The sequence below is a fragment of the Somniosus microcephalus genome, chromosome 31 (genome assembly GCF_052327205.1).
Source record: "Somniosus microcephalus isolate GS21.2 chromosome 31, FLI_Smic_1.0, whole genome shotgun sequence".
Lineage (NCBI taxonomy): Eukaryota > Metazoa > Chordata > Chondrichthyes > Squaliformes > Somniosidae > Somniosus > Somniosus microcephalus.
The window spans coordinates 30,157,463-30,178,401 of NC_141017.1; the positions used below are offsets into that span (position 1 = coordinate 30,157,463).

Consider the following 20,939-nt stretch of genomic DNA (forward strand, 5'->3'; position numbering starts at 1 on the left):
GCCCTCAGAGGAAATTCACAGGCAGCCTACAGGATGTCCACACCGGAAGCTTTGGCCTGAATATCTGACTTGCTTTGCTACTACCGTACGAAAGAAAGAAGACTGAGGACAAGCTTCCTCATTACAGGAAACTCTTATCCGGCACCGACGGGGCCGCCGTGTTGCCGGTTGATCAAAAATTCCGGATGATGGAGAGGGTTATCTACCGAGGCTATTTTTAACAAAGGTATTTTTAACAAAGAAAAATAAAAAAATCAAGAAATGTGCAGTATACAGTAATTAGGTACTCACCTGCAGAATGTTGTGTTAAATGGATGGTGGAAGATGCTTGATTAAGTACAGTAATGCCAGTTGAGGGTAATCCATAACTCTTTAATTACTTAACAGTAAAACAAAACTTCTAAACGACTGTTGCTTGGACCAACTTTTGGGATTTCCATAATGCAATGTAATGAATACCAGCAGCGTGGGAGACACACAGTGCCCCTGTAAAATGGTGGATTGGAAGAGACTCCTGTTACTGAGGTGTTCCGACTCCTGACAGCACCAAGAAGCCAAGTAGCGGCAGTTTGGAGAACTACCCCCACTGACTAACTTGGCCACCGCGGGAGACTCGGACTCGGCAACATTATTGAGGTGTTGTTTTCGGAGCGAGAATTTTGCCGGTTAATAGAGAAGTCTGGATATTTAGGTGTCGTTTAAACGAGAGTTTCCTGTACTTGGCTTGGAACAGTCAAGAGAAATTTGCCCTCAATGGTGTGAGCAGCACCCAACCAACGTTCCCGTTTAGCTGCGCGGCCGCCTGAAGCTCCCGTGCAGGCCGCCTGCCGGTTTCTCAACGGAAAAAACCGCGCATGCGCGGAAGTGTGAAGGGGCCGCGCAGCCCAAAAAGAAAATTAGAGGGAACGCTGCCCCCAGCCCCGCCACACACACACCTTACCGTCAGCAGGTACTCCACAGCCCTGTGTGGGTTGTTGAAGCTTGCCCTTAGTGCTGCCACCACCTGCTCACGCTCGTAGCCCATCGATATGATTTCTGAAAGCATGGTCTCGTAAGCCTGGTTCGTCACTGGAAAGGGAAACAGAAGCAATAAAGCAATTAAATGTGTTAGAACATAAATACACTTGTGGTGTGCCGGTAGTCACTTGCAAAATGACATCCTTCAGTACAGCCGTCAACATCCAGTAATTACCGAGGGCAACACAGCGATCAATGCTGAACAGGACACTCGCCAACTTTCAGGTTACATATATAATAAATAAACACACGCACTAACAGAACTTCCATGGAGGATACACTGTTTTATAATAGGGGTGTTACCAAAGTGCGACAAAGAAACAATGGGCCGTATATTCTGATCCCGACGGGTGGGTACGAGCGGTGTACACACCCGCATGGACATCGGAAATGTCGGTTTCAGGCATGCCAAGCGCATGCGCTGAAAACCGGCATTTCCGATCCATCAAGAATGCTCTCGACAGATCGGACGCCTGCCCTGGAGAAGGGCGGATAGGCCTGCTTTTATCAGCATAAGATTTGAAAAAAAGTTTAAAAATAATGTTTTCACTCATTTATCATTTAAAAAATACTTTTAAAAAAGTTTATTTTTAGCCCTGTAAAAAAATTATTATTTTTTCAAAAAATTACATTTTTGCTTAAAATATTTAATTTATTGTAATTTCAACTCATTTTAAAAATGTAATTTAAAAAAAAATGTTTTATTGTGTTTTTGGGATGATCTCCATTCATATATTTGATGGGTCTATCTGTCAAGTGTATGAAGGGAGATTCCCTTCTTTGATTGGCTCCCCATGGCCCACGTGATCCCAGGGATGCTTGCAAACCACCTGCGCCCCTCTGAGATACCTGGGCCCTGCGCATTCCGAGTTGGAGAGGCCCAGGAGCGCAAGTGTCCGCACCTCGGGAGCCCTCAGGTAAGTCCGTAGATTTTTTTCCAGATCGGAGGCCTCCGCACGCAGGAAGCCTCCGATCGGAAAATACGGCCCACTGTCCCCTGTAATTTATTTTTTTGGCCGCACGGCCCCTTTAACAGGTTGCACAGCCCATTCAAAATTCCGTGCACGCGTTGTTTGTTTTTCCCAATTTAAAAGCCGGCTCACCGGCTGCGCGGGAGCTCAAGGGCGCTGCGTGGCCATGCAGCTTAAAGGGAACACTTCAGAGAAAGTCTTACCAGGAGTAGATGCGACACTTACAGGAAGTGCAAACTACAGCACAGGACTTTCAATATACAGGAAACTTTTTTTTATCCGGCACGGACGGGACCGACGTGGTGCCGGTTCATCCAAAATTCCGGATAACCGAACGCTATAGTAAAAGGTACGGAGCTGAGAGCTCCGTATAAAGCAACAAACCCTGTTGCTTAGCAACAGGTTCAAAACAATGGCCACAAGTTGCAAGCGTCTCTGTAGCTTAGCAACAGCTGCAGCCACACCCTTGCACAGCAACACATGGAGGAAGGCAAGTAATAAAAGTTACCTGAACCGGTTAATCGAAAGTTTCCTGCATTTGACATTTTATAAATACATTTCTTTTTTTTTTTTAAATGTAGGATCAATTGCCTGGCACTTATAATAATCAGGCGATCAGACGACAGTTTGAATATCTACGGTTCCCTCCTGCAGTTTATGATTGTAGAATCCTGCTGTCACTGTCCACCACTGGTTTATATTTATTCCAACTGTGGAGGACATTTCATGGCAGTAGTAAATCATAATTGACAATACAGAAGGTTTTTAAATAATAGATATTTGCAGGCTTACTGTTTTGTCTTGGTCCTACGCCTTGCGTTTATATAAAAAAAAAGAGAAAATGATGGGTTTACTGACCTGGTGTCGTATTAGCACCATCATGGGGCAGCTCCTCAGGTGCGTCACTCTGCAAACCGGGCTCCGAGAGTAAATCGATCATCGATACTGGTGTAGGGAGCAGATCACTGTCTGACAATGGGGCAGAGAGTATGTCACTCCCTGAAGAGGGCATTGAACTGTGAACACAAATTTAAGAGGCATCTTTACCCAATAGTTTAAAACTGCATCAAATCGTTCGAAAGCCTCTATGACACTGGCGCCTGTTTAGTTCAGAGTCCAGGATATCAATGTCCGCCAGTTGGCTCCCTGCACTGGCGCTCCTGCATCTCTTATCCAGGTGGCAGAATCGCAGACCCAGGTTATTTGTGGGTCTACGATTTTGCTGCTGGGACAAGGGAGGCAGATTTAAGTAGTGGAAGTGGAGAGCTGGCTCACCGACCCCCTGTCTCCCAGAGTCGGAATTAAAAAAAAATTAATTCACAGGATGTGGGCAAAGCTGGCATTTATTGCCCATCCCTAGATGCCCTGTTGTGGGCCGTTTTGAGACAACTGAGTGGCTTGCTAGGCCACTTCAGAGGGCAGCTAAGAGTCAACCATATTTGAGTGGTACTGGAGTCACATACAGGCCAGACCGGGCAAGGGTGGCATGTTTCCTTCCCTAAAGTTTTTACGAAAATCCAACAGCTTCATAGTCACTTTTTATTTTACCGATACCTTTTCATTTCCAGATTTGTTTTTTTTTTATAAACGGAATCTAAATTCGCAAACTGCCACGGTAGGATTTGAACTCAAATTCAAGGATTATACTCCAGGCTTCTGGATTACTAGTGAAGACAAGAGGAGCCTCAGCTGTCAGCTGACATCACGGTCAAACAGCCTGTTCACAATCACAGTCCAGGCTCACAGGTAAAGAATGGCCATATCGACGAGCTACTGGAAAGTGCTTGTTGAACCGTACCCCAGCAAGGAGTCAATGCCTTAGAATCATAGAAATAGGACAGCACAGAAGGAGCCCATTCGGCCCATCGAGTCTGCGCCGGCTCTTTCGAAGAGCAATCCAGTTAGTCCCACTCCCCCGCTCTTTCCCCACATCCCTGCAATTTTTTTCTCCTGCAATTATTTCTCCAATTCCCTTTTGAAGGCTGCTATTGAATCTGTGTCGTTGCGTAAAAAAGTTTTTCCTCAAGTCGCCTCTGGTTCTTTTGCCAATCACCTTAAATCTGTGCCCTCTGGTCATCGACCCTTCAGCCATTGGAAACAGTTTCTCTTTATTGACTCTATTCTAAACCCTTCACGATTTTAAAGAGAGAGAAAAATTGACACAGAAGCAAAATACTGCGGATGCCGGAAATCTGAAATAAAAACAGAAAATGCTGGAAATACTCAGCAGGTCAGGCAGCAGGGAAAAACTGATGCCGTTTATGTAGCATATATTTCTGTGTACTCAAATCCCACTACCCGTAGCAGAGTGCGCTGGAGCTCTGACACACCACCAAGGCGCTGTCCCATGTGCCAGTTTTAACTGAATTCCACCTAGAAACAGCTGAAAAGGAGCAAAGCCCTGAATTACTTGTTCCAGAGACAGGTTTGCCCACCCTCCTTCTATTCCTGGTTTCTGCCCTCCTCTTCTAAAAGGCGGATGTTATAAATCTCATCATCAAGAAACTACTTATGAAATAACACTGGACAGTCAGCTGGTGGCGCCGTCCAAGGAGTATAAATACTCGGGCGTGGGCCCCAGCTTTCCAGGGACATTTTGTAAGACAAGGAACTAGTGAAGTACAACTAGACCTCCATGTTCTGAAACAAGTTGATTAAAGCCTTGCTTTATACTCAAACCAAGTGCGTAGTGAGTTTTATTACGTCAGCGGTCACTGACGATGGAGCACAGTTTCAATCTGGCATCCTTACATTCAAGACTGGACTGAGAGCACCAATGAGCTATTCTTCATTGGAAGTCATCACACAGCCCAGGTTGATTTGATCCTCATTTGACAATCACGCACTTTCTGGTGGCGGTTGTAGAATAGTGATCAAGAACTGGAAGCTTGGCGTTGTTCGCCTCCCTAGTCCACTCACTCCCTCCACCACCGGCGCACCGTGGCTGCAGTGTGGACCATCTACAAGATGCACTGCAGCAACTCGGCAAGGCGTCTTCGGCAGCACCTCCCAAACCCGCAACCTCTTCCACCTAGAAGGACAAGGGCAGCAGGCGCATGGGAACACCAAGTCACACACACCATCCTGACTTGGAAATATATCGGCCGTTCCTTCATCGGCGCTGGGTCAAAATCCTGGAACTCCCTCCCTTGCCAGCGACGCCCACGTCCCATGAACGAATTTTTTTTAAAAAAGGTCCAGGGCACTGGGGCCAACTATAGAGTCCTCACCACTGCCACAGTCTGAGATCAACTAAGACAGCACTGCTGGAGATTTAACCGAGGAGCCTCCTAGTCTGTATGGCTCGGCAATGGACCAGGGTGTGCACAGCCACTGAGCAAGAAGGGGAGCTTCCCCTGGAGGCACAACAGTAAACTCACAAGTGCCCCTGCATTTTTCAGCAAGTCAAAGAGGCTTTTCTAAACCTTGGGGGAATAAAACACATCAGGGCATTTTTCTTTGCTCCTCTCGGAAAGCAGAGAGCCGCTGGTTTGATCTTGTGTGATCACCTCGTACCTGGATATTGAAACAGAGCTGGTAATAGTCTGGGCCTGGCTTTCATCATCCGCATTCTGTTTCTCTTCTCCTTCTAGCTGTGACTGGGTGGCTGACGGCCCAACTGTAGAAACAGATCCCGTTTCTGTGGGGGTACTTTTAGGCTGCAGATTTTTGGGGAAAAAAAGCATTCTTAATTGAGTCGCGGTCCAAAGTCATTGAGTTAATTAACAATTAGGTGTCCTGTTATAACGTACAAAGAATGCATCATCCCCCTGTAACATGGTGAAATGAGATGAAGAAGGAGTTCATGATGAGAGGAGAGTGGAAATTGGATGAAAAATAAACAACACAAATCTTGCTGAAGAGGGAAAACTCGCAGCCCCCACTGACAAACTCTACCTGCACATATACAATACAAAGAACAGAAATTAAAGTGGGTTCCAGAGCAGTAACACAACCAGGGGTGAGAGCACATTGGGAAACAGCTCAAATTTTACAGCAACATCTCAACTACTTTGTACGTTACTGATATCCAAACAACTTAACACATCACCCACACTAGAATACAGATCCAAGCATCTTGCATTTGGGGGAGGGGGGGGTGAAATGGGGGAAGAGGTTCTGGGAATAACAGGTGACTAGGGGGGGTGCTGGGGTAACTAGCCAGGAACAACATCCCCGCTAAGCTGTGCAGCCATGCGGCTGTCTGGAGGTCCCATGCAGCCCGGGACCAGCATTCCAAATGCGACACTTCGCGCAGGCACGAAATTTTGAATGGGCCATGCAGCCCATTAAAGGGACCGCGCACCCCCCCAAAAAAGTAGTGAGGAGGACATAAAAAACCTGCAAAGGGACATAGACAGGCTAAGTAAGTGGGCAGAGATTTAGCAAATGGAATACAATACTGGAAAGTGTGAGGTTATGCACTTTGGCAGGAAAAATCATAGAGCAAGTTATTATCTTAATGGCAAGAAACTGGAAAGTACTGAAGTACAAAGGGATCTGGGGGTCCTGGTGCACGAAACTCAAAAAGTTAGTATGCAGGTGCAGCAAGTGATCAAGAAGGCCAATGGAATGTTGGCTTTTATTGCTAGGGGGATAGAATATAAAAATAGGGAGGTATTGCTGCAGTTGTACAAGGTATTGGTGAGACCGCACCTGGAATACTGCATACAGTTTTGGTGTCCATACTTAAGAAAAGACATACTTGCTCTCGAGTCAGTACAAAGAAGGTTCACTCGGTTAATCCCGGGGATGAGGGGATGGACATATGAGGAGAGGTTGAGTAGATTGGGACTCTACTCATTGGAGTTCAGAAGAATGAGAGGCGATCTTATTGAAACATATAAGATTGTGAAGGGGCTTGATCGGGTGGATGCGGTGAGGATGTTCCCAATGATGGGTGAAACTAGAACTAGGGGGCATAATCTTAGAATAAGGGGCTGCTCTTTCAAAACTGAGATGAGGAGAAACTTCTTCACTCAGAGGGTGGTAGGTTTGTGGAATTTGCTGCCCCAGAAAGCTGTGGAAGCTACATCATTAAATAAATTTAAAACAGAAATAGATAGTTTCCTAGAAGTAAAGGGAATTAAGGGTTACGGGGAGCAGGCAGGAAATTGGACATGAGTCTAGGTTCGGAATGGTCATGGCCCTGTGGGTAGTGGAGTGGGCCCAGGGGCCGTGTTGCCTGGTTCTGCTCCTACTGTGTTCTAATTCTGTGTTAGATTTCAGGAGATGGTTTTATTCCTGTTCCTGGCTGGGGTGGAGATCGCCTTTACAGAAGGTAAGTACTGTAGAAAATATAGGGACAGAGTGATCTCCTGGACGAGTTTTGATCGCCTAGATGGGTCGGAGAGGAATTTCCCAGATTTTTTCTCCCAAATTGGCCATTGGTTTTTTTTATCTGGTTTTTCGCCTCTCCCGGGAAATCACATGGGTTCGGGTGGATGGAGAGTGATAGAAGATTTGAGGTTAGGATCAGATCAGCCATGATCTTATTGAATGGTGGAGCAGGCTCGAGGGGCCGATTGGCCTACTCCTGCTCCTATTTCTTATGTTATGTTCTTAAATTAGGGGAACATTGGCCAGGACACCAGCGTAACCTCCCCTCCATGGGATCTTTATTGTCCAGCTGAAGCAGGTATTATCTCATTTTAAACAGCTCATGTGAAAGGCAATGCTGTCATCCATGTTGTGAATCCTTAAAGTGGGGAATAATTGTACATTAGCACAAGACCCCCAGATGTTGTAACCCACGAGGAATCAGTACAGAAAAGGGCTCCACTGCTAGAAACCCCAAAAGTATTGCACACCTTTGTTACCATAACAACAACAAAATTCTTCTCATCAATCTTGTATTCCTTGAGTTGCATGTCATTGTTTAGAATCTTTCCAGCGTATATGAGTTTCTGACCAGCAACAGGGAAACTGGTGCCCTTCTCTGCTTCAATACATTCTTTCAATGCTTGCACCTGTCAAATAAAACATTAATAAACAGTCAGGCACTGACAACATATCATTGAGAATAATCAGAACAGTGACCCTTCCAGTCAAGAGCTGAACCCAAGAGTTTATCACCTTAAATGTTGTGCTTAACACCTCCTGAATGTCCCCTTGATGGTCTTTTTTTTTTTTAATGCATTTTTAGCATTTCTCTCCTAATTTTCAGGTTTTAAGCACTGTGACATGAATCTGGTCATTCATGTGGAAATGACTTATGAAATGATACTGGGCGGCCTGCTGGTGGCGCTGTCCAGGGAGAGTATAAATACTCAGGCATGGGCCCAGCTTGCGCAGGACATTCTTTAACAGGAACTAGTAAAGGACACTAGATCTCCATGTTGAAAAACAGTTGATTAAAGCTTTGTTTAATACTTAGACCAAGTGCCTAGTAGTTTTCTTACATCACACTGCATAATGTTTTACTGAGGCACACAGACCAAAAGCTCCCAGCTTCAATTCCTGGTCTGTACCGAGTTCTTTTTATTCGTTCCTGGGATGTGGGCGTCGCTGGCAAGGCCGGCATTTATTGCCCATCCCTAATTGCCCTTGAAAAAGTGGTGGTGAGCCGCCTTCTTGAACCGCTGCAGTCCGTGTGGTGAAGGTGCTCCCACAGTGCTGTTAGGGAGGGAGTTCCGGGATTTTGACCCAGCGACGATGAAGGATCGGCCGATATACATCCAAGTCAGGGTGGTGTGTGACTTGGAGGGGAACTTGTGGGGAGGTGGTGGTGTTCCCGTGCGCCTGCTGCCCTTGTCCTCCTAGGCGGTAGAGGTCACGGGTTTGGGAGTTAGATGATACCAGCCAGGGAAACAGTTGGGAGCTCTACAGATAGCCCCCTGTGCCCATGGGCTAGGGAACCAAAACACCCAGCTCGGGTTTCCAGTGCTGACTGTTTACCCATGGGCAAGTAGGGCAGGGTTGGTGGTGCCACTGGAACCGTGCCACAAGAATCAGTGGCTTCAAGCGAGTAAGGGGAAAAAGACACAATTGGCCAAAATTATAATATAAATAATCTAAAATATAATTTTAATTACATTATATTTGCTGCCAACAATCGGAGTTCAAATCATTCTATTGGTAATTCTACGAATGGCAATTTAAGGAAATTTTTTTTAATGTTGGCATATAACAGTTATTAACACTGGTTAAGGGGCACATATATATATACTAGCTGGGGAGCCCCGCGTTGCGAGGGCAATTTTGGGGCGCTTGGTCTCCCTGCCCGTGTGTCCCCCCTCTCCCTGTCATGTCCTCTCCCTGTCCTATCCCTCCCTCCTCCTCTCCCTCCCCTCCCCTCCTTTCCCTCCCCTCCTTCCCTTTCCCTCCCCTCCCCCCCTCCTCCTCTCCCTCCCTCCCTCCCTCCCCTCCTCTCCCCTCTCCCTCCCTCCCTCCTCTCCCCTCCCCCACTCCCTCTCTCCGGCCCCTCCCCCTGCCTAGCGCCCGAGGTCCGGAGCTGAGGTCCCCCGCGTATCGCGCGGCTGATGGACGGCCGCTGTGGGCGGGCGGGCGGCGCATGCGCGGTCGGCGCGAGCCCCCAGCGATTTCCCGAGGCTCGCACCCCCCCCCGCGATTTCCCGAGGCTCGCCCCCCCCCCGCGATTTCCCGAGGATCTCCCCCCCCCCCCGCGATTTCCCGAGGCTCGCCCCCCCCCTGCGATTTCCCGAGGCTCTCCCCCCCCCGCGATTTCCCGAGGCTCTCCCCCCCCCCCCCGCGATTTCCCGAGGCTCGCCCCCTCCGCGATCTCCCGAGGCTGTGTGCTGGCGTCACGGGGGCCGTGCGCATGCGTGCCGGCGTCAAGGCGGCTGCGCAACTGGCGGCCTCTTCATTTTTTTTAAACTCATGCGTGCTGGCGTCACGGGGTGGCGGGCCGTGCGCATGCGTGGTTTCAAGACCGCCGGCGTGCCCCGTTGCCGGGGTAACGGGGGCCGTGCGAATGCGTGCCGTCGTCAAGGCGGCCGCGCAACTGGCGGCCTCTTTTTTTTTTTTAAACTCATCTTTCACCGAGTAAGAGGAGATTAAATAAATAGAGAGCAGCAAAAGAGGAGGAGGGAGTAGGAGTCGCTCGGTAGGCCCATGCAAGAAGGACGGTAGATGTGAATAGGAGGCAGGGCTCGGCTGCCGGTTAACTAAGTGGCCCCTCGGGTCGGACGCAGGCCTGGTCTCGAACGAGGAGCCAACTGCCCCGCCCACCGCGTGCGCATTTGCTAAACACAATTTAAAACACAAATAAATTGTTATTTAATTCCCTAACACATCATTAAAATATTTACCTTAGTTCCCTAACACACAGAAAGTGTGGGGGAAAAAATCATGAAAAATCAAGATGGCGGCCACTCACCTCAGTTCAGAAGGATAAGGCCCGCCCACACACGCACCGATTGGTCGACCGGTCAGGTCACCGAAGCGTAGGATTGGTCAATCGTCGAGTCACTCGACACTCAACTGTAGGATGGCACGCGCCAGGAACCCGCCATACGATAAAAACTCACTTCTATTAACACTCAATATACTCTACTTGTGTCCTCCTTCCCAGTAGTTTGGTATTGAGGCTCTTAAGCAAATGTGATGGGGTTCCGCATCACCAGTCAGGTCATCCGCAAGACTGCCCCTCCGACAGTGCAGCACTCCCTCAGTACTGCCCCTCCGACAGTGCGGCGCTCCCTCAGTACTGCCCCTCCGACGGTGCAGCGCTCCCTCAGTACTGCCCCTCCGACAGTGCAGTGCTCCCTCAGTACTGCCCCTCCGACAGTGCGGCACTCCCTCAGTACCGTCCCTCTGACAGTGCGGCGCTCCCTCAGTACTGCCCCTCCGACAGTGCAGCGCTCCCTCAGTACTGCACTGGGAGTGTCAGCCTGGATTATTTTGTGCTCAAGTCTCTGGAGTGGGACTTGAGCCCACAACCTTCTGACTCAGAGGCAAAGGTACTACCAACTGAGCCACAGCTGACACTCACAGCTGGAGCAGTAAGTGGCATTCTTTTGAGGCTGGGGCAGAGTAGAGGCAGATTTATCATATACCTGACCTCGGAGTGTTAGATGCCAGCAGTGGGGAAAGTGTTCCATTCCCCAGCACGGACTTTCCTCATCTTGGTCTTTTGCCTGACCTGACTGGTGGTGCGGAACCCCATCACATTTGCTTAAGAGCCTCAATACCAAACTACTGGGAAGCAGGACACAAGTAGAGCTTCTATTGGCCCGATATGGAGCGCACACTCTTTCCCAATTGGGGCATACCCCATTTATCTAAAAACTCAAGGCAAGAGGTTGACAAGGGCGAAACATAAGGATTCGTAAGGGTGCATATGGGTACTGCTGGAGTTTATCCAAGTAAAACCAGGTATCTTACCAGCACCTGGGCACTAGTAAGCTTCCCACTGCCCAGCTAGGATGACGGCTATCCATTAAGACAATACACTGCAGAATTATCTGGAGCCAAGTGGGAAGTAGCCCAGCCCCCAGTGACACACCTACCTATCCAGGTCCCATTAATCCTCATACTGAAGAATCTTCAAACCAACTTACAGTCTACTTCTCTTAATTAGATAATTTGAATTTTTAGTACAGAAAAAACTTCAAATTATCAATGGACCGTACTGAGAAATCCACATAAGTAGAGGTTCTGTCTGCCTGACATGGAGTGCACACATTCTTTCCAGAGACCCAGGTTAGTAACAGCCAAGTTTTAGACTTCTAGATATTCACAAGGGTACTTCTGGAGTTTATCCAACTAAAACCAGGCTGCGTACGAGCAGAGAGATCTGGCAAGCTTTCCTTTGTTTGTCCAACTTGGGCCACCCTACTTGTTAAATGCAGGCGGGGTTACTCGACAACCCAACCTTTCCACAACAAAAGGAGTCATTTTATTGAAGCTCCATCACATCTGTCAGAAACATCTATTCACTCCGAGTGAATTACTCTCAAGTGTTACTCAGCTTGACGAGCACAAGACAACCCCATACATAACTTTGCAGCAGGTGCTGTTAGAGCAATCCAAAACTAATCTCTCTCCTGTAGTCCGATATCTTCCTCTACTACAACTACTTATCCAACTGTCCCTGAAGATGCAATGGTCTCTGCCTCAACTATCCCTGTGGCAAAGCATTCCATGTTCCAGCGACCCTCAGGGAAAAGAGCTTTCTCCTAACCCCTCTCAGGGCAGTTTTAAATCGACGAGTCCTTGACTTCACAGCAGACTCTTCAACCTCAGAAGAAAGAAAAAAATCCCTGTCAAAAACCTTCCATGATTTTAAAAGCATCTGCCCCAGTGGAAACAGTCCCAGTGTCTCAGGTGTCTCTTAGTAGCACCCTCGTCTCCGAGCCAGAAGGTTGTGGGTTCCAGTCCCACTCCAGAGACTTGAGCACAAAAATCCAGGCTGACACTCTCAGTGCGGTACTGAGGGAGCACTGCACTGTCAGAGGTGCCGTCTTTCGGATAAAATGTTAAACCAAGATCCCTACTGCCCTCTCAAGTGGACATAAAAGAGCTCACGGTACTATTTCAAAAGAAGAGCAGGGGAGTTCTCCCCGGTGTCCTGGCCAACATTTATCCCTCAACCAACATCACTAAAACAGATTATCTGGTCATTATCAGATTGCTATATGTGGGAGCTCGCTGTGCACAAATTGGCTACCGCATTCCCTACATTACAACAATGACTACACGCCAAAAAAAGTACTTCATTGACTGTAAAGCACTTTGGGACGTCCTGAGAACGTGAAAGGCGCTACATAAATGCACGTCTTTCTTTTTTTCACGATGTGCAGGAGTATTCATTATCTTTCACTTGCCAGCAAGATCGTTGCTTGTGTTGTATCACCAGTTCTAATATATAGTGGTTAATAATAGAAGTGAATTATATATAGGCACTAGTCACCTTAAACAGTGTTATTTTTTTTATTTATTTTTTTTTTTTAAAACGTTATTCGTTCACGGGATACAGGCGTCGCTGGCAAGGTCGGCATTTATTACCCATCCCTAATTGCCCTTTAAAAGGTGATGGTGAGCCGCCTTCTTGAACCGCTGCAGTCCGTGATACTTCTTTGTAGCAGTTTGGTACAACTGAGTGGCTTGCTGGGCCATTCCAGAGGACAGTTAAGAGTCAACCACATTGCTGTGGGTCTGGAGTCACATATTATTTGCATTTATATAGCACCTTTCACGACCACCGGACGTCTCAAAGCGCTTTACAGCCAATGAAGTACTTTTTGAAGTGTAGTCACTGTTATAATGGGGGAAACGCGGCAACCAATTCGCGCACAGCAAGCTCCCACAAACAGCAACGTGCTAATGACTAGATAATCTGTTTTTTTTTTATAAAAGTGATGTTGGTTGAGGGATAAATATTGGCCCCGGGACACCGGGGGATAACACTTCGAAATAGTGGCCGTGGGATCTTTTACGTCCACCCGAGAGGGCAGACAGGGACGGGGGGGCCTGGGTTTAAAACATAGAAGATAGGAGCAGGAGTAGGCCATTCGGCCCCTCGAGCCTGCTCCGCCATTCAATGCGATCATGGCTGATCATCCAAATTCAGTACCCTGTCCCTGCTTTCTCCCCATATCCCTTGATCCCTTTAGCCTTAAGAAATATATCCAACTCCTTGAATATATTTAATGAATTGGCCTCCACTGCCTTCTGTGGTAGAGAATTCCACAGGTTCACCACTCTCTGGGTGAAGAAATTCCTCCTCATCTCAGTCCTAAATGACTTACCCCTTATCCTTAGACTGTGACCCCCCTGGTTCTGGACTCCCCCGGCCATCGGGAACATCCTTCCTGCATCTAGTCTGTCTAGTCCTGTTAGAATTTTATAAGTTACAATGAGATCCCGCCTCTCACTCTTGTAAACTCCAACAAGTATAAGCCCAATCGACCCAATCTCTCCTCATACGTCTGATCCGAAAGAGGGCACCTCTGACAGTGCGGCGCTGCACCGGGAGCGTGGACCTGGATTTTTTGTGCACAAGTCTCTGGAGTGGGGACTTGGAACCCACACACAACCATTTTGACTCTAGAGGCGAGAGTACGACCCACTGAGGTGGGGGGGAAAGAGAACAGCCCTGGCTCTTCTTCGATGGGATATTTTTCGGTCGACCTTTGAAGTGCAACCACTGTTGTAAAGCGGCTGATGATTTATTTTGCGCGCAGCAAGCTTTCCCCGGCCGCTCCTCACCGTCTGCTCGGGGTCAATCTCGATTTTGAACGTCTGCTGCTGCAGCGTCTTCACGGTGATGAGCATGGTGGAGTCCCTCCTCCCCCCCGGCCGGGGGGACAGAGAAGAAGGGAAATCTAGCCGGCGATCCTGCTTTTTTTTTTCCTTTTCTCGCTCTCCTTCTCTCCTGCTTTCTTCTTCGGGAACTTCAGCCGTCAATACAAACCCGACAGGTGTCCGCGCCTCACACCGCCGCCATCTTGAGGCGGCGTGCCGGGCATACGTCAGCGCGCAACGACGTCGCCATGCCGAAGACCGGCCATCATCTGACTGACCGGGGGTCACGTGCGGCCATCAAAATGGCCGCCAGCTTTTTTTTTAAAGGCAAGACTCAGAGTGACAGGAAAGTTACTGCCCCACTCCCACACATAGAGAGAGCTTGGTGCAAATCTCACACCTAGGGAGAGCTTGGTGCAAATCTCACACATATAGGGAAAGCTTGGTGCAAATCTCACACACATAGGGAGAGCTTGGTGCAAATCTCACACACATAGGGAGAGCTTGGTGCAAATCTCACACACATAGGGAGAGCTTGGTGCAAATCTCACACATATAGGGAGAGCTTGGTGCAAATCTCACACATATAGGGAGAGCTTGGTGCAAATTTCACACACATAGAGAGAGCTTGGTGCAAATCTCACACACTAAAGATGAAGTGTAGTATCACACCCCAGTAATGGGGTGGTGATGGTCCCCCCCAGCTATGAGGCGGCATAAAAGAAAAAATAAACTTAATTAAGGGGCGAAAAAAAAAATCTCACACACATAGAGAGAGCTTGGTGCAAATTTCACACACATAGGGAGAGCTTGGTGCAAATCTCACACACATAGAGAGAGCTTGGTGCAAATAGAAACATAGAAGATAGGAGCAAGAGTAGGCCATTCGGCCCCTTGAGCCTGCTCCGCCATTCAATGAGATCATGGCTGATCATCCACATTCAGTACCCTGTCCCTGCTTTCTCCCCATATCCCTTGATCCCTTTTGCCTTAAGAAATATATCCAACTCCTTCTTGAATATATTTAAGATGAATTGGCCTCTACTGCCTTCTGTGGTAGAGAATTCCACAGGTTCACCACTCTCTGGGTGAAGAAGTTCCTCCTCATCTCTGTCCTAAATGGCTTACCCCTTATCCTTAGACTGTGACCCCTGGTTCTAGACTCCCCGACCATCGGGAATATCCTTCCAGCATCTAGTCTGTCTAGTCCTGTTAGAATTTGATAAGTTTCGATGAGATCCCCTCTCATTCTTCTAAACTCCAGCGAGTACAAGCCCAATCGACCCAATCTCTCCTCATACGTCATTCCTGCCATCCCAGGTATCAGCCTGTCTTTCATTCACTCCTTTAACAATAGCCACTTCAAGATTCAAGATTATTTTATTGCCATATGTAACTAGTACAATGGAATGCTTACTCCCCACTCACTCCCACAATATAAGTATAAATAGCAAAAGTAAAAACAAGTATAAATATAGAAACAATAAGCAGAAAGTATAGCAATGACAGTCCAAGTTGCAGGATATGATGAATAGTGCAAAAAGCCTCTATTACCACTGGAAGTAATAGTAATGTAATATAAGTATATGGTAGTATAAGTATAATATCTATATATTTATATATAAATAAGTTTAAGTTAAAATGCAGTGTGCAATGTACAAATGAGTTATAAGTTATATAAGCTATAAATTAAGGTTGAAGTACAAGAGTCCTATGTGCACACAGTCCAGTGATCAAGAATGTTCTTGCCTTTTAGTTTTAAAACTGTAGCCAATTAATATGTGTATTTTAAATGGGGTGGAGCAGATAGAAAATGTGTTGAAAGAAGAAAAGCAAGACTTGCATTTCTACAGCACCTTTCACGACCACCGGATGTCTCAAAGCGCTTTGCAGCCAATGAAGTACTTTTTGAAGTCTGTGTAATGTGGGAAACGCGGCAGCCAATTTGCACACAGCAAGCTCCCACAAACAGCAACGTGATAATGACCATTTAATCTGTTTTTTGTTATGTTGGTTGGTTACATAGAAGATAGGAGCAGGAGTAGGCCATCTGGCCCCTCGAGCCTGCTCCGCCATTCAATGAGATCATAGCTGATCATCCAAACTCAGTACCCTGTCCCTGCCTTCTCCTCATATCCCTTCAGCCTTAAGAAATATATCTAACTCCTTCTTGAATATATTTAATGAATTGGCCTCCACTGCCTTCTGTGGTAGAGAATTCCACAGGTTCACCACTCTCTGGGTGAAGAAATTCCTCATCTCTGTCCTAAATCGCTTACCCCTTATCTTTAGACTGTGACCCCTGGTTCTGGACTCCCCCGCCATCGGGAACATCCTTCCTGCATCTAGTCTGTCTAGTCCTGTTAGAATTTTATAAGTTTCAATGAGATCCCCTCTCATTCTTCTAAACTCCAGCGAATATAAGCCCAATCGACCCAATCTCTCCTCATACGTCATTCCTGCCATCCCAGGTATCAGTCTGGTGAATCTTCTCCCCGTATCCCTTGATCCCTTTAGCCTTAAGAAATAAAGTCACTGCCCTACTCACACACATAGAGAGAGCTTTGTGCAAATCTTTCATTCACTCCTTTAACAATAGCCACTTACCTTTGAGTTTTAAATTGTAGCCAATTAATATGTGTATTTTAAATGGGGTGGAGCAGGTAGAAAATGTGTTGAAAGAAAAGAAAGACTTGCATTTCGACAGCACCTTTCACGACCACCGGATTTCTCAAAGCGCTTTACAGCCAATTAAGTACTTTATGAAGTGTATAATGTGGGAAACGCGGCAGCCAATTTGCACACAGCAAGCTCCCACAAACAGCAACATGATAATGACCATTTAATCTGTTTTTTGTTATGTTGGTTGAGGGGTTAAGTATTGTGCCTGGACACTGGGGAGAACTCCCCTGCTCTTTTTCGAAATAGTGCCACGGGATCCTTTGCGTCCACCTGCGAGAGCAGACGGGGCCTCGGTTTAACGTCTCATCCGAAAGACAGCACCTCTGATCCCTCAGCACCACACTGGAGTGTCAGTCTAGCTTTCACAGAATCACAGAAACCCCACAGTGCAGATAGAGGCCATTTCGGCCCATCGAGCCTGCACCAACACATATCCCACCCTATCCCTGCGTATTTAATCCCCCGAACACTAAGGGTCAATTTATCATAGCCAATCAACCTAACCCGCACATCTTTGGACTGTGGGAGGAAACCGGAGCACCCGGAGAAAACCCACGCAAACACGGGGAGAATGTGCAAACTCCACACAGACAGTCACCCGAGGCCAGATTCAAACCTGGGTCCCTGGCGCTGTGAGGCAACAGTGCTAACCACTATGCCACCGTGCCTGGAGTGGGATTTAAACGCACAACCTTCTGACTCAAAGGCGAGTGTGCCACCAACTAAGCCATGGCTGACACTGGAATTAATTAACGTTATCTTTAAATGGGTTAGAGCATATGTTAGGCACCGGAGAGCATCATCACCCCCCACACCCCCCTCCCCCAACCAGGAACAACATTTTAATTTGATTTGTTACAGTTCCTTTAAACTTTTTTGTTAAGTTAGTTTTTATTGGATGTGCCCAGGGCGCATGGTTGACTTTTAATAGGCAATTGCCCACGATGAAGAGTGAGCATGTTATAGAAACAGAAAATGCTGGGAAACACCCAGTGGGTCAGGCAGCATCTGCAGAGAGAGAAACAGAGTCAGCGTTTCAGAGCGATGACCTTTTGTCAGAGAATGTGTTCTCCTTTTGCCTCGCACCATCATCCCTTTTGTCATTTAATCTCTCCTGCCTTCCACCCTATCGCAGACCTTCCCTTTTGTTCTTTCCTCCCCTAACTCCACCCCCGCCCCTTTCCCTGCACCTGTTTAAAATCGGTTACACCTCTAACTTTTTCCAGTTCTGGCAAAAGATCATCGAGCTGAAACGTTAAGTCTGTTTCTATCTCCCCACAGATGCTGCCTGACCTGCCGAGTATTTCCCAGCATTTTCTGTTTTTATTAGAGAATGTGTATGGTGCATGGACAGAGTGGAATTAATTCAAAGAAAGACTTACATTTATATAGCAACTTTCACAACCTCAGGACATCCCAAAGCACTTCACAGCTAATGAAGTATTTCTGAAGTGTAGTCATTGTTGTAATGTAGGAAACGTGGCAGCCAATTTGCGCACAGCAAGCTCCCACAAAACAGCAATGTGATAATGACCGGATAATCTATTTTAATGATGTTGATTGAAAGATAAATGTTGGCCAGGACACCAGGGATAACCCATCTGCGCCTCTTCGAAATAGTGGCCGTGGGATCTTATACATCCACCTGAGAGAGCAGACGGGGCCTCGGTTTAACATCTCAGCTGAAAGACGGCACCTCCGACAGTGCAGCGCTCCCTCAGTACTGCACTGGGAGTGTCAGCCTGGATTTCTGTGCTCAAGTCTCGAGTAGGACTTGAACCCAGAACCTTCTGACTCAAACTGAATTAAGGCTGACAATGGACCGAGTGGTGTATTCTTAAATCATTATTTTAGTGAGGAGATATCCAACACAGTAATGGTACACTCTTGAGTAATAATTTATCTCAAACTTTCAACATAGTTTACTTGCACACAGCTTCATACGTTTTCTAAGTAAAGCTAAATAAGGAGAAACTGAATTGCCCCAGTGTCATCAAACAAAAATGCCCCCTTTTCAGAGGGGCACAACTAATAAGGAACTGAACCTTATTAAAGCAAAAGAAACATTAAAATTAAATAATAATGTTATGCCCAGTGTCCACTATGCCCTCCAGGGTCCAGCGGTCACAGAGGGTCTCGAGCGTACTGGCAGACACGGCTTGCTTCTGCTCCAGGGCCACCCGTGCACGGACAAGACCGCGGCAGAGAGCGACCACCCCCACGGGCCACATCCAACGTGGACCGATAGATGGCTACCTTGACCAGGCCCACGAGGTGGTCATCTGATTTGCCCTCTACACCCAGCTTTATGCATGTTCGGTTTTATTGGATTTAAGATCATCCCTCTTTTTTTTTACTCTTACTGCTCAAAACTATTTTTGTTAACATAAAATTCTTAACACCCCAGTTGCTCTGCTAAACTACTGTCCATTGCTTTCCAAGCTCCTTGTACCAATCGGTCATTGGAGTATTAGTTCATCTGTGAAACAAGGCTCAAGCTGGGAGTCTGTGCCATTTAAGTCACTCATAATTTTTCTCCATCTTTTATGGTGACATATTCCTATAAAGTTCCCCCAGTTTTGAATGTGGAATATGCTCAGTTTTGCCCAGTGCCACTAAGTATTTGCATTTAAGTTGTGCCTGACCACATTCTCAGAACATCCCAAAGTATTTCACGATGAATTACATTTGAATTGATGGACTCCACCCCCTCTCTTTATCAAAGGGAAATTCGGGTTAATGACTCATAAATGACTGCCCCACATTGAAATCTTCCGTATTTCAAAAGCAGCATCAGGGACTTGAGCCCATTATGCTAGAGGCTGTAAAGGATATAGACAGGTTAAGTGAGTGGACAAGAACATGGCAGATGGAATATAATGTGGAGAAATGTGAAGCTATCCACTTAGTGAGAGATTGGGAAATGTTGGTGCTCAAAGGGACCTGGTGTCCTTGTACACAAATCGCTAAAAGTTAACATGCAGGTACAGCAAGCAATTAGGAAAGCAAATGGTGTTAGTCTTTATTACAAAAGGATTGGAGTACAAGAGTAAAATAATAATTAATAATTCAACAGCATGAACAACAAAATGTGATCTTGCAAGCTCCCATGAGTCCAGTACAAATAACATTAAACGTAAATAGCACCATCCTGGGAGAAGCAAAGCCACTGCGTCTGTGCGCGCCGCCATTCCATTCCTCCTGTCCGACAATCTTCAGCCCAACGCCCGGGCCTGCTCACCAGCCGCCCCTCCTGGGGCTCCTTCCGTGACCTTCTCACCAACCGCCCCTCCTCGGGGGCTCCTTCCGTGACCTTCTGCACCTGGTCTTCCCTGATGGTCACCCCTCCAGGTACTAACCAGGCCTGGCTCTGCTTAGCTTCCAAGCCTTGCCAGTGACCCTGTTCCTAGTCCCAGGAACAGGGAAATAAGCCTTACTGCAATTATATAGGGCCTTGGTGAGACCGCACTGGAGTAGTGTGCGCAGTTTTAGCCTCCTTACCTAAGGAAGGAAATACTTGCCTCAGTGGGAGTGCAATGAAGGTTCACCAGACTGAGGGGGGTTGTCCTTTGAGGAGAGATTGAGCAGACTAGGCCTATATTCCCTAAAATTCAGATGAAAGGTAATCTCATTGAAACATAAAATTCTTTTAGGGCTCGACAGGGTAGATACTGGGAGGATGTTTTCCCCAGGCTGGGGAGTCTAGAACTAGGGGTCACAGTCTCAGAATAAGGGGTCAGCCATTTAGGACTGAGATGAGGAGAAATTTCTTCACTCAAAGGGGTTGTGAATCTTTGGAATTCTCTACCCCCAGAGGGCAGTGGATGCTCAGTCGTTGAGTATATTTCCAGAGATCAATAAATTTTTGAATATTATGGGAATCAGGGGGGGAAAGTGGAGTCGAGGTAGATGATCAGCCGTAATCTTATTGAACAACAGAGAAGGCGCAAAGAGTCAAATGTCCTATTCCTATCTCATGTTCTTACGCTAGGAAAATTTGCCTATCCAGCAACATTTTCCTATCAAAATTAGAGCCAAAAGTTGCCGAGGTATTAGGAGTGA

At 47.0% G+C, this 20,939-nt stretch overlaps 1 protein-coding gene across 2 annotated transcripts in view; it reads right to left on the reverse strand.

The window, feature by feature from the left end:
• LOC147097686 (lysine-specific demethylase RAD23A-like) overlaps nucleotides 1-14,432 on the reverse strand; it is a 28,992-nt gene extending 14,560 nt beyond the window's left edge. Inside the window, exons 1-5 of one of the 2 annotated variants that reach the window (XM_085971694.1) lie at nucleotides 14,160-14,432; nucleotides 7,799-7,957; nucleotides 5,505-5,647; nucleotides 2,847-3,004; nucleotides 941-1,068 (exon numbers count right to left, since the gene is read on the reverse strand). In XM_085971694.1, coding sequence (XP_085827820.1) covers nucleotides 941-1,068; nucleotides 2,847-3,004; nucleotides 5,505-5,647; nucleotides 7,799-7,957; nucleotides 14,160-14,225 — 654 coding nt within the window. In that variant the 5' untranslated portion in view covers nucleotides 14,226-14,432. The remainder of the gene's footprint in view (nucleotides 1-940; nucleotides 1,069-2,846; nucleotides 3,005-5,504; nucleotides 5,648-7,798; nucleotides 7,958-14,159) is intronic. The other variant, XM_085971693.1, reaches the window with a different exon arrangement.
• Nucleotides 14,433-20,939: the final 6,507 nt, after the last annotated feature.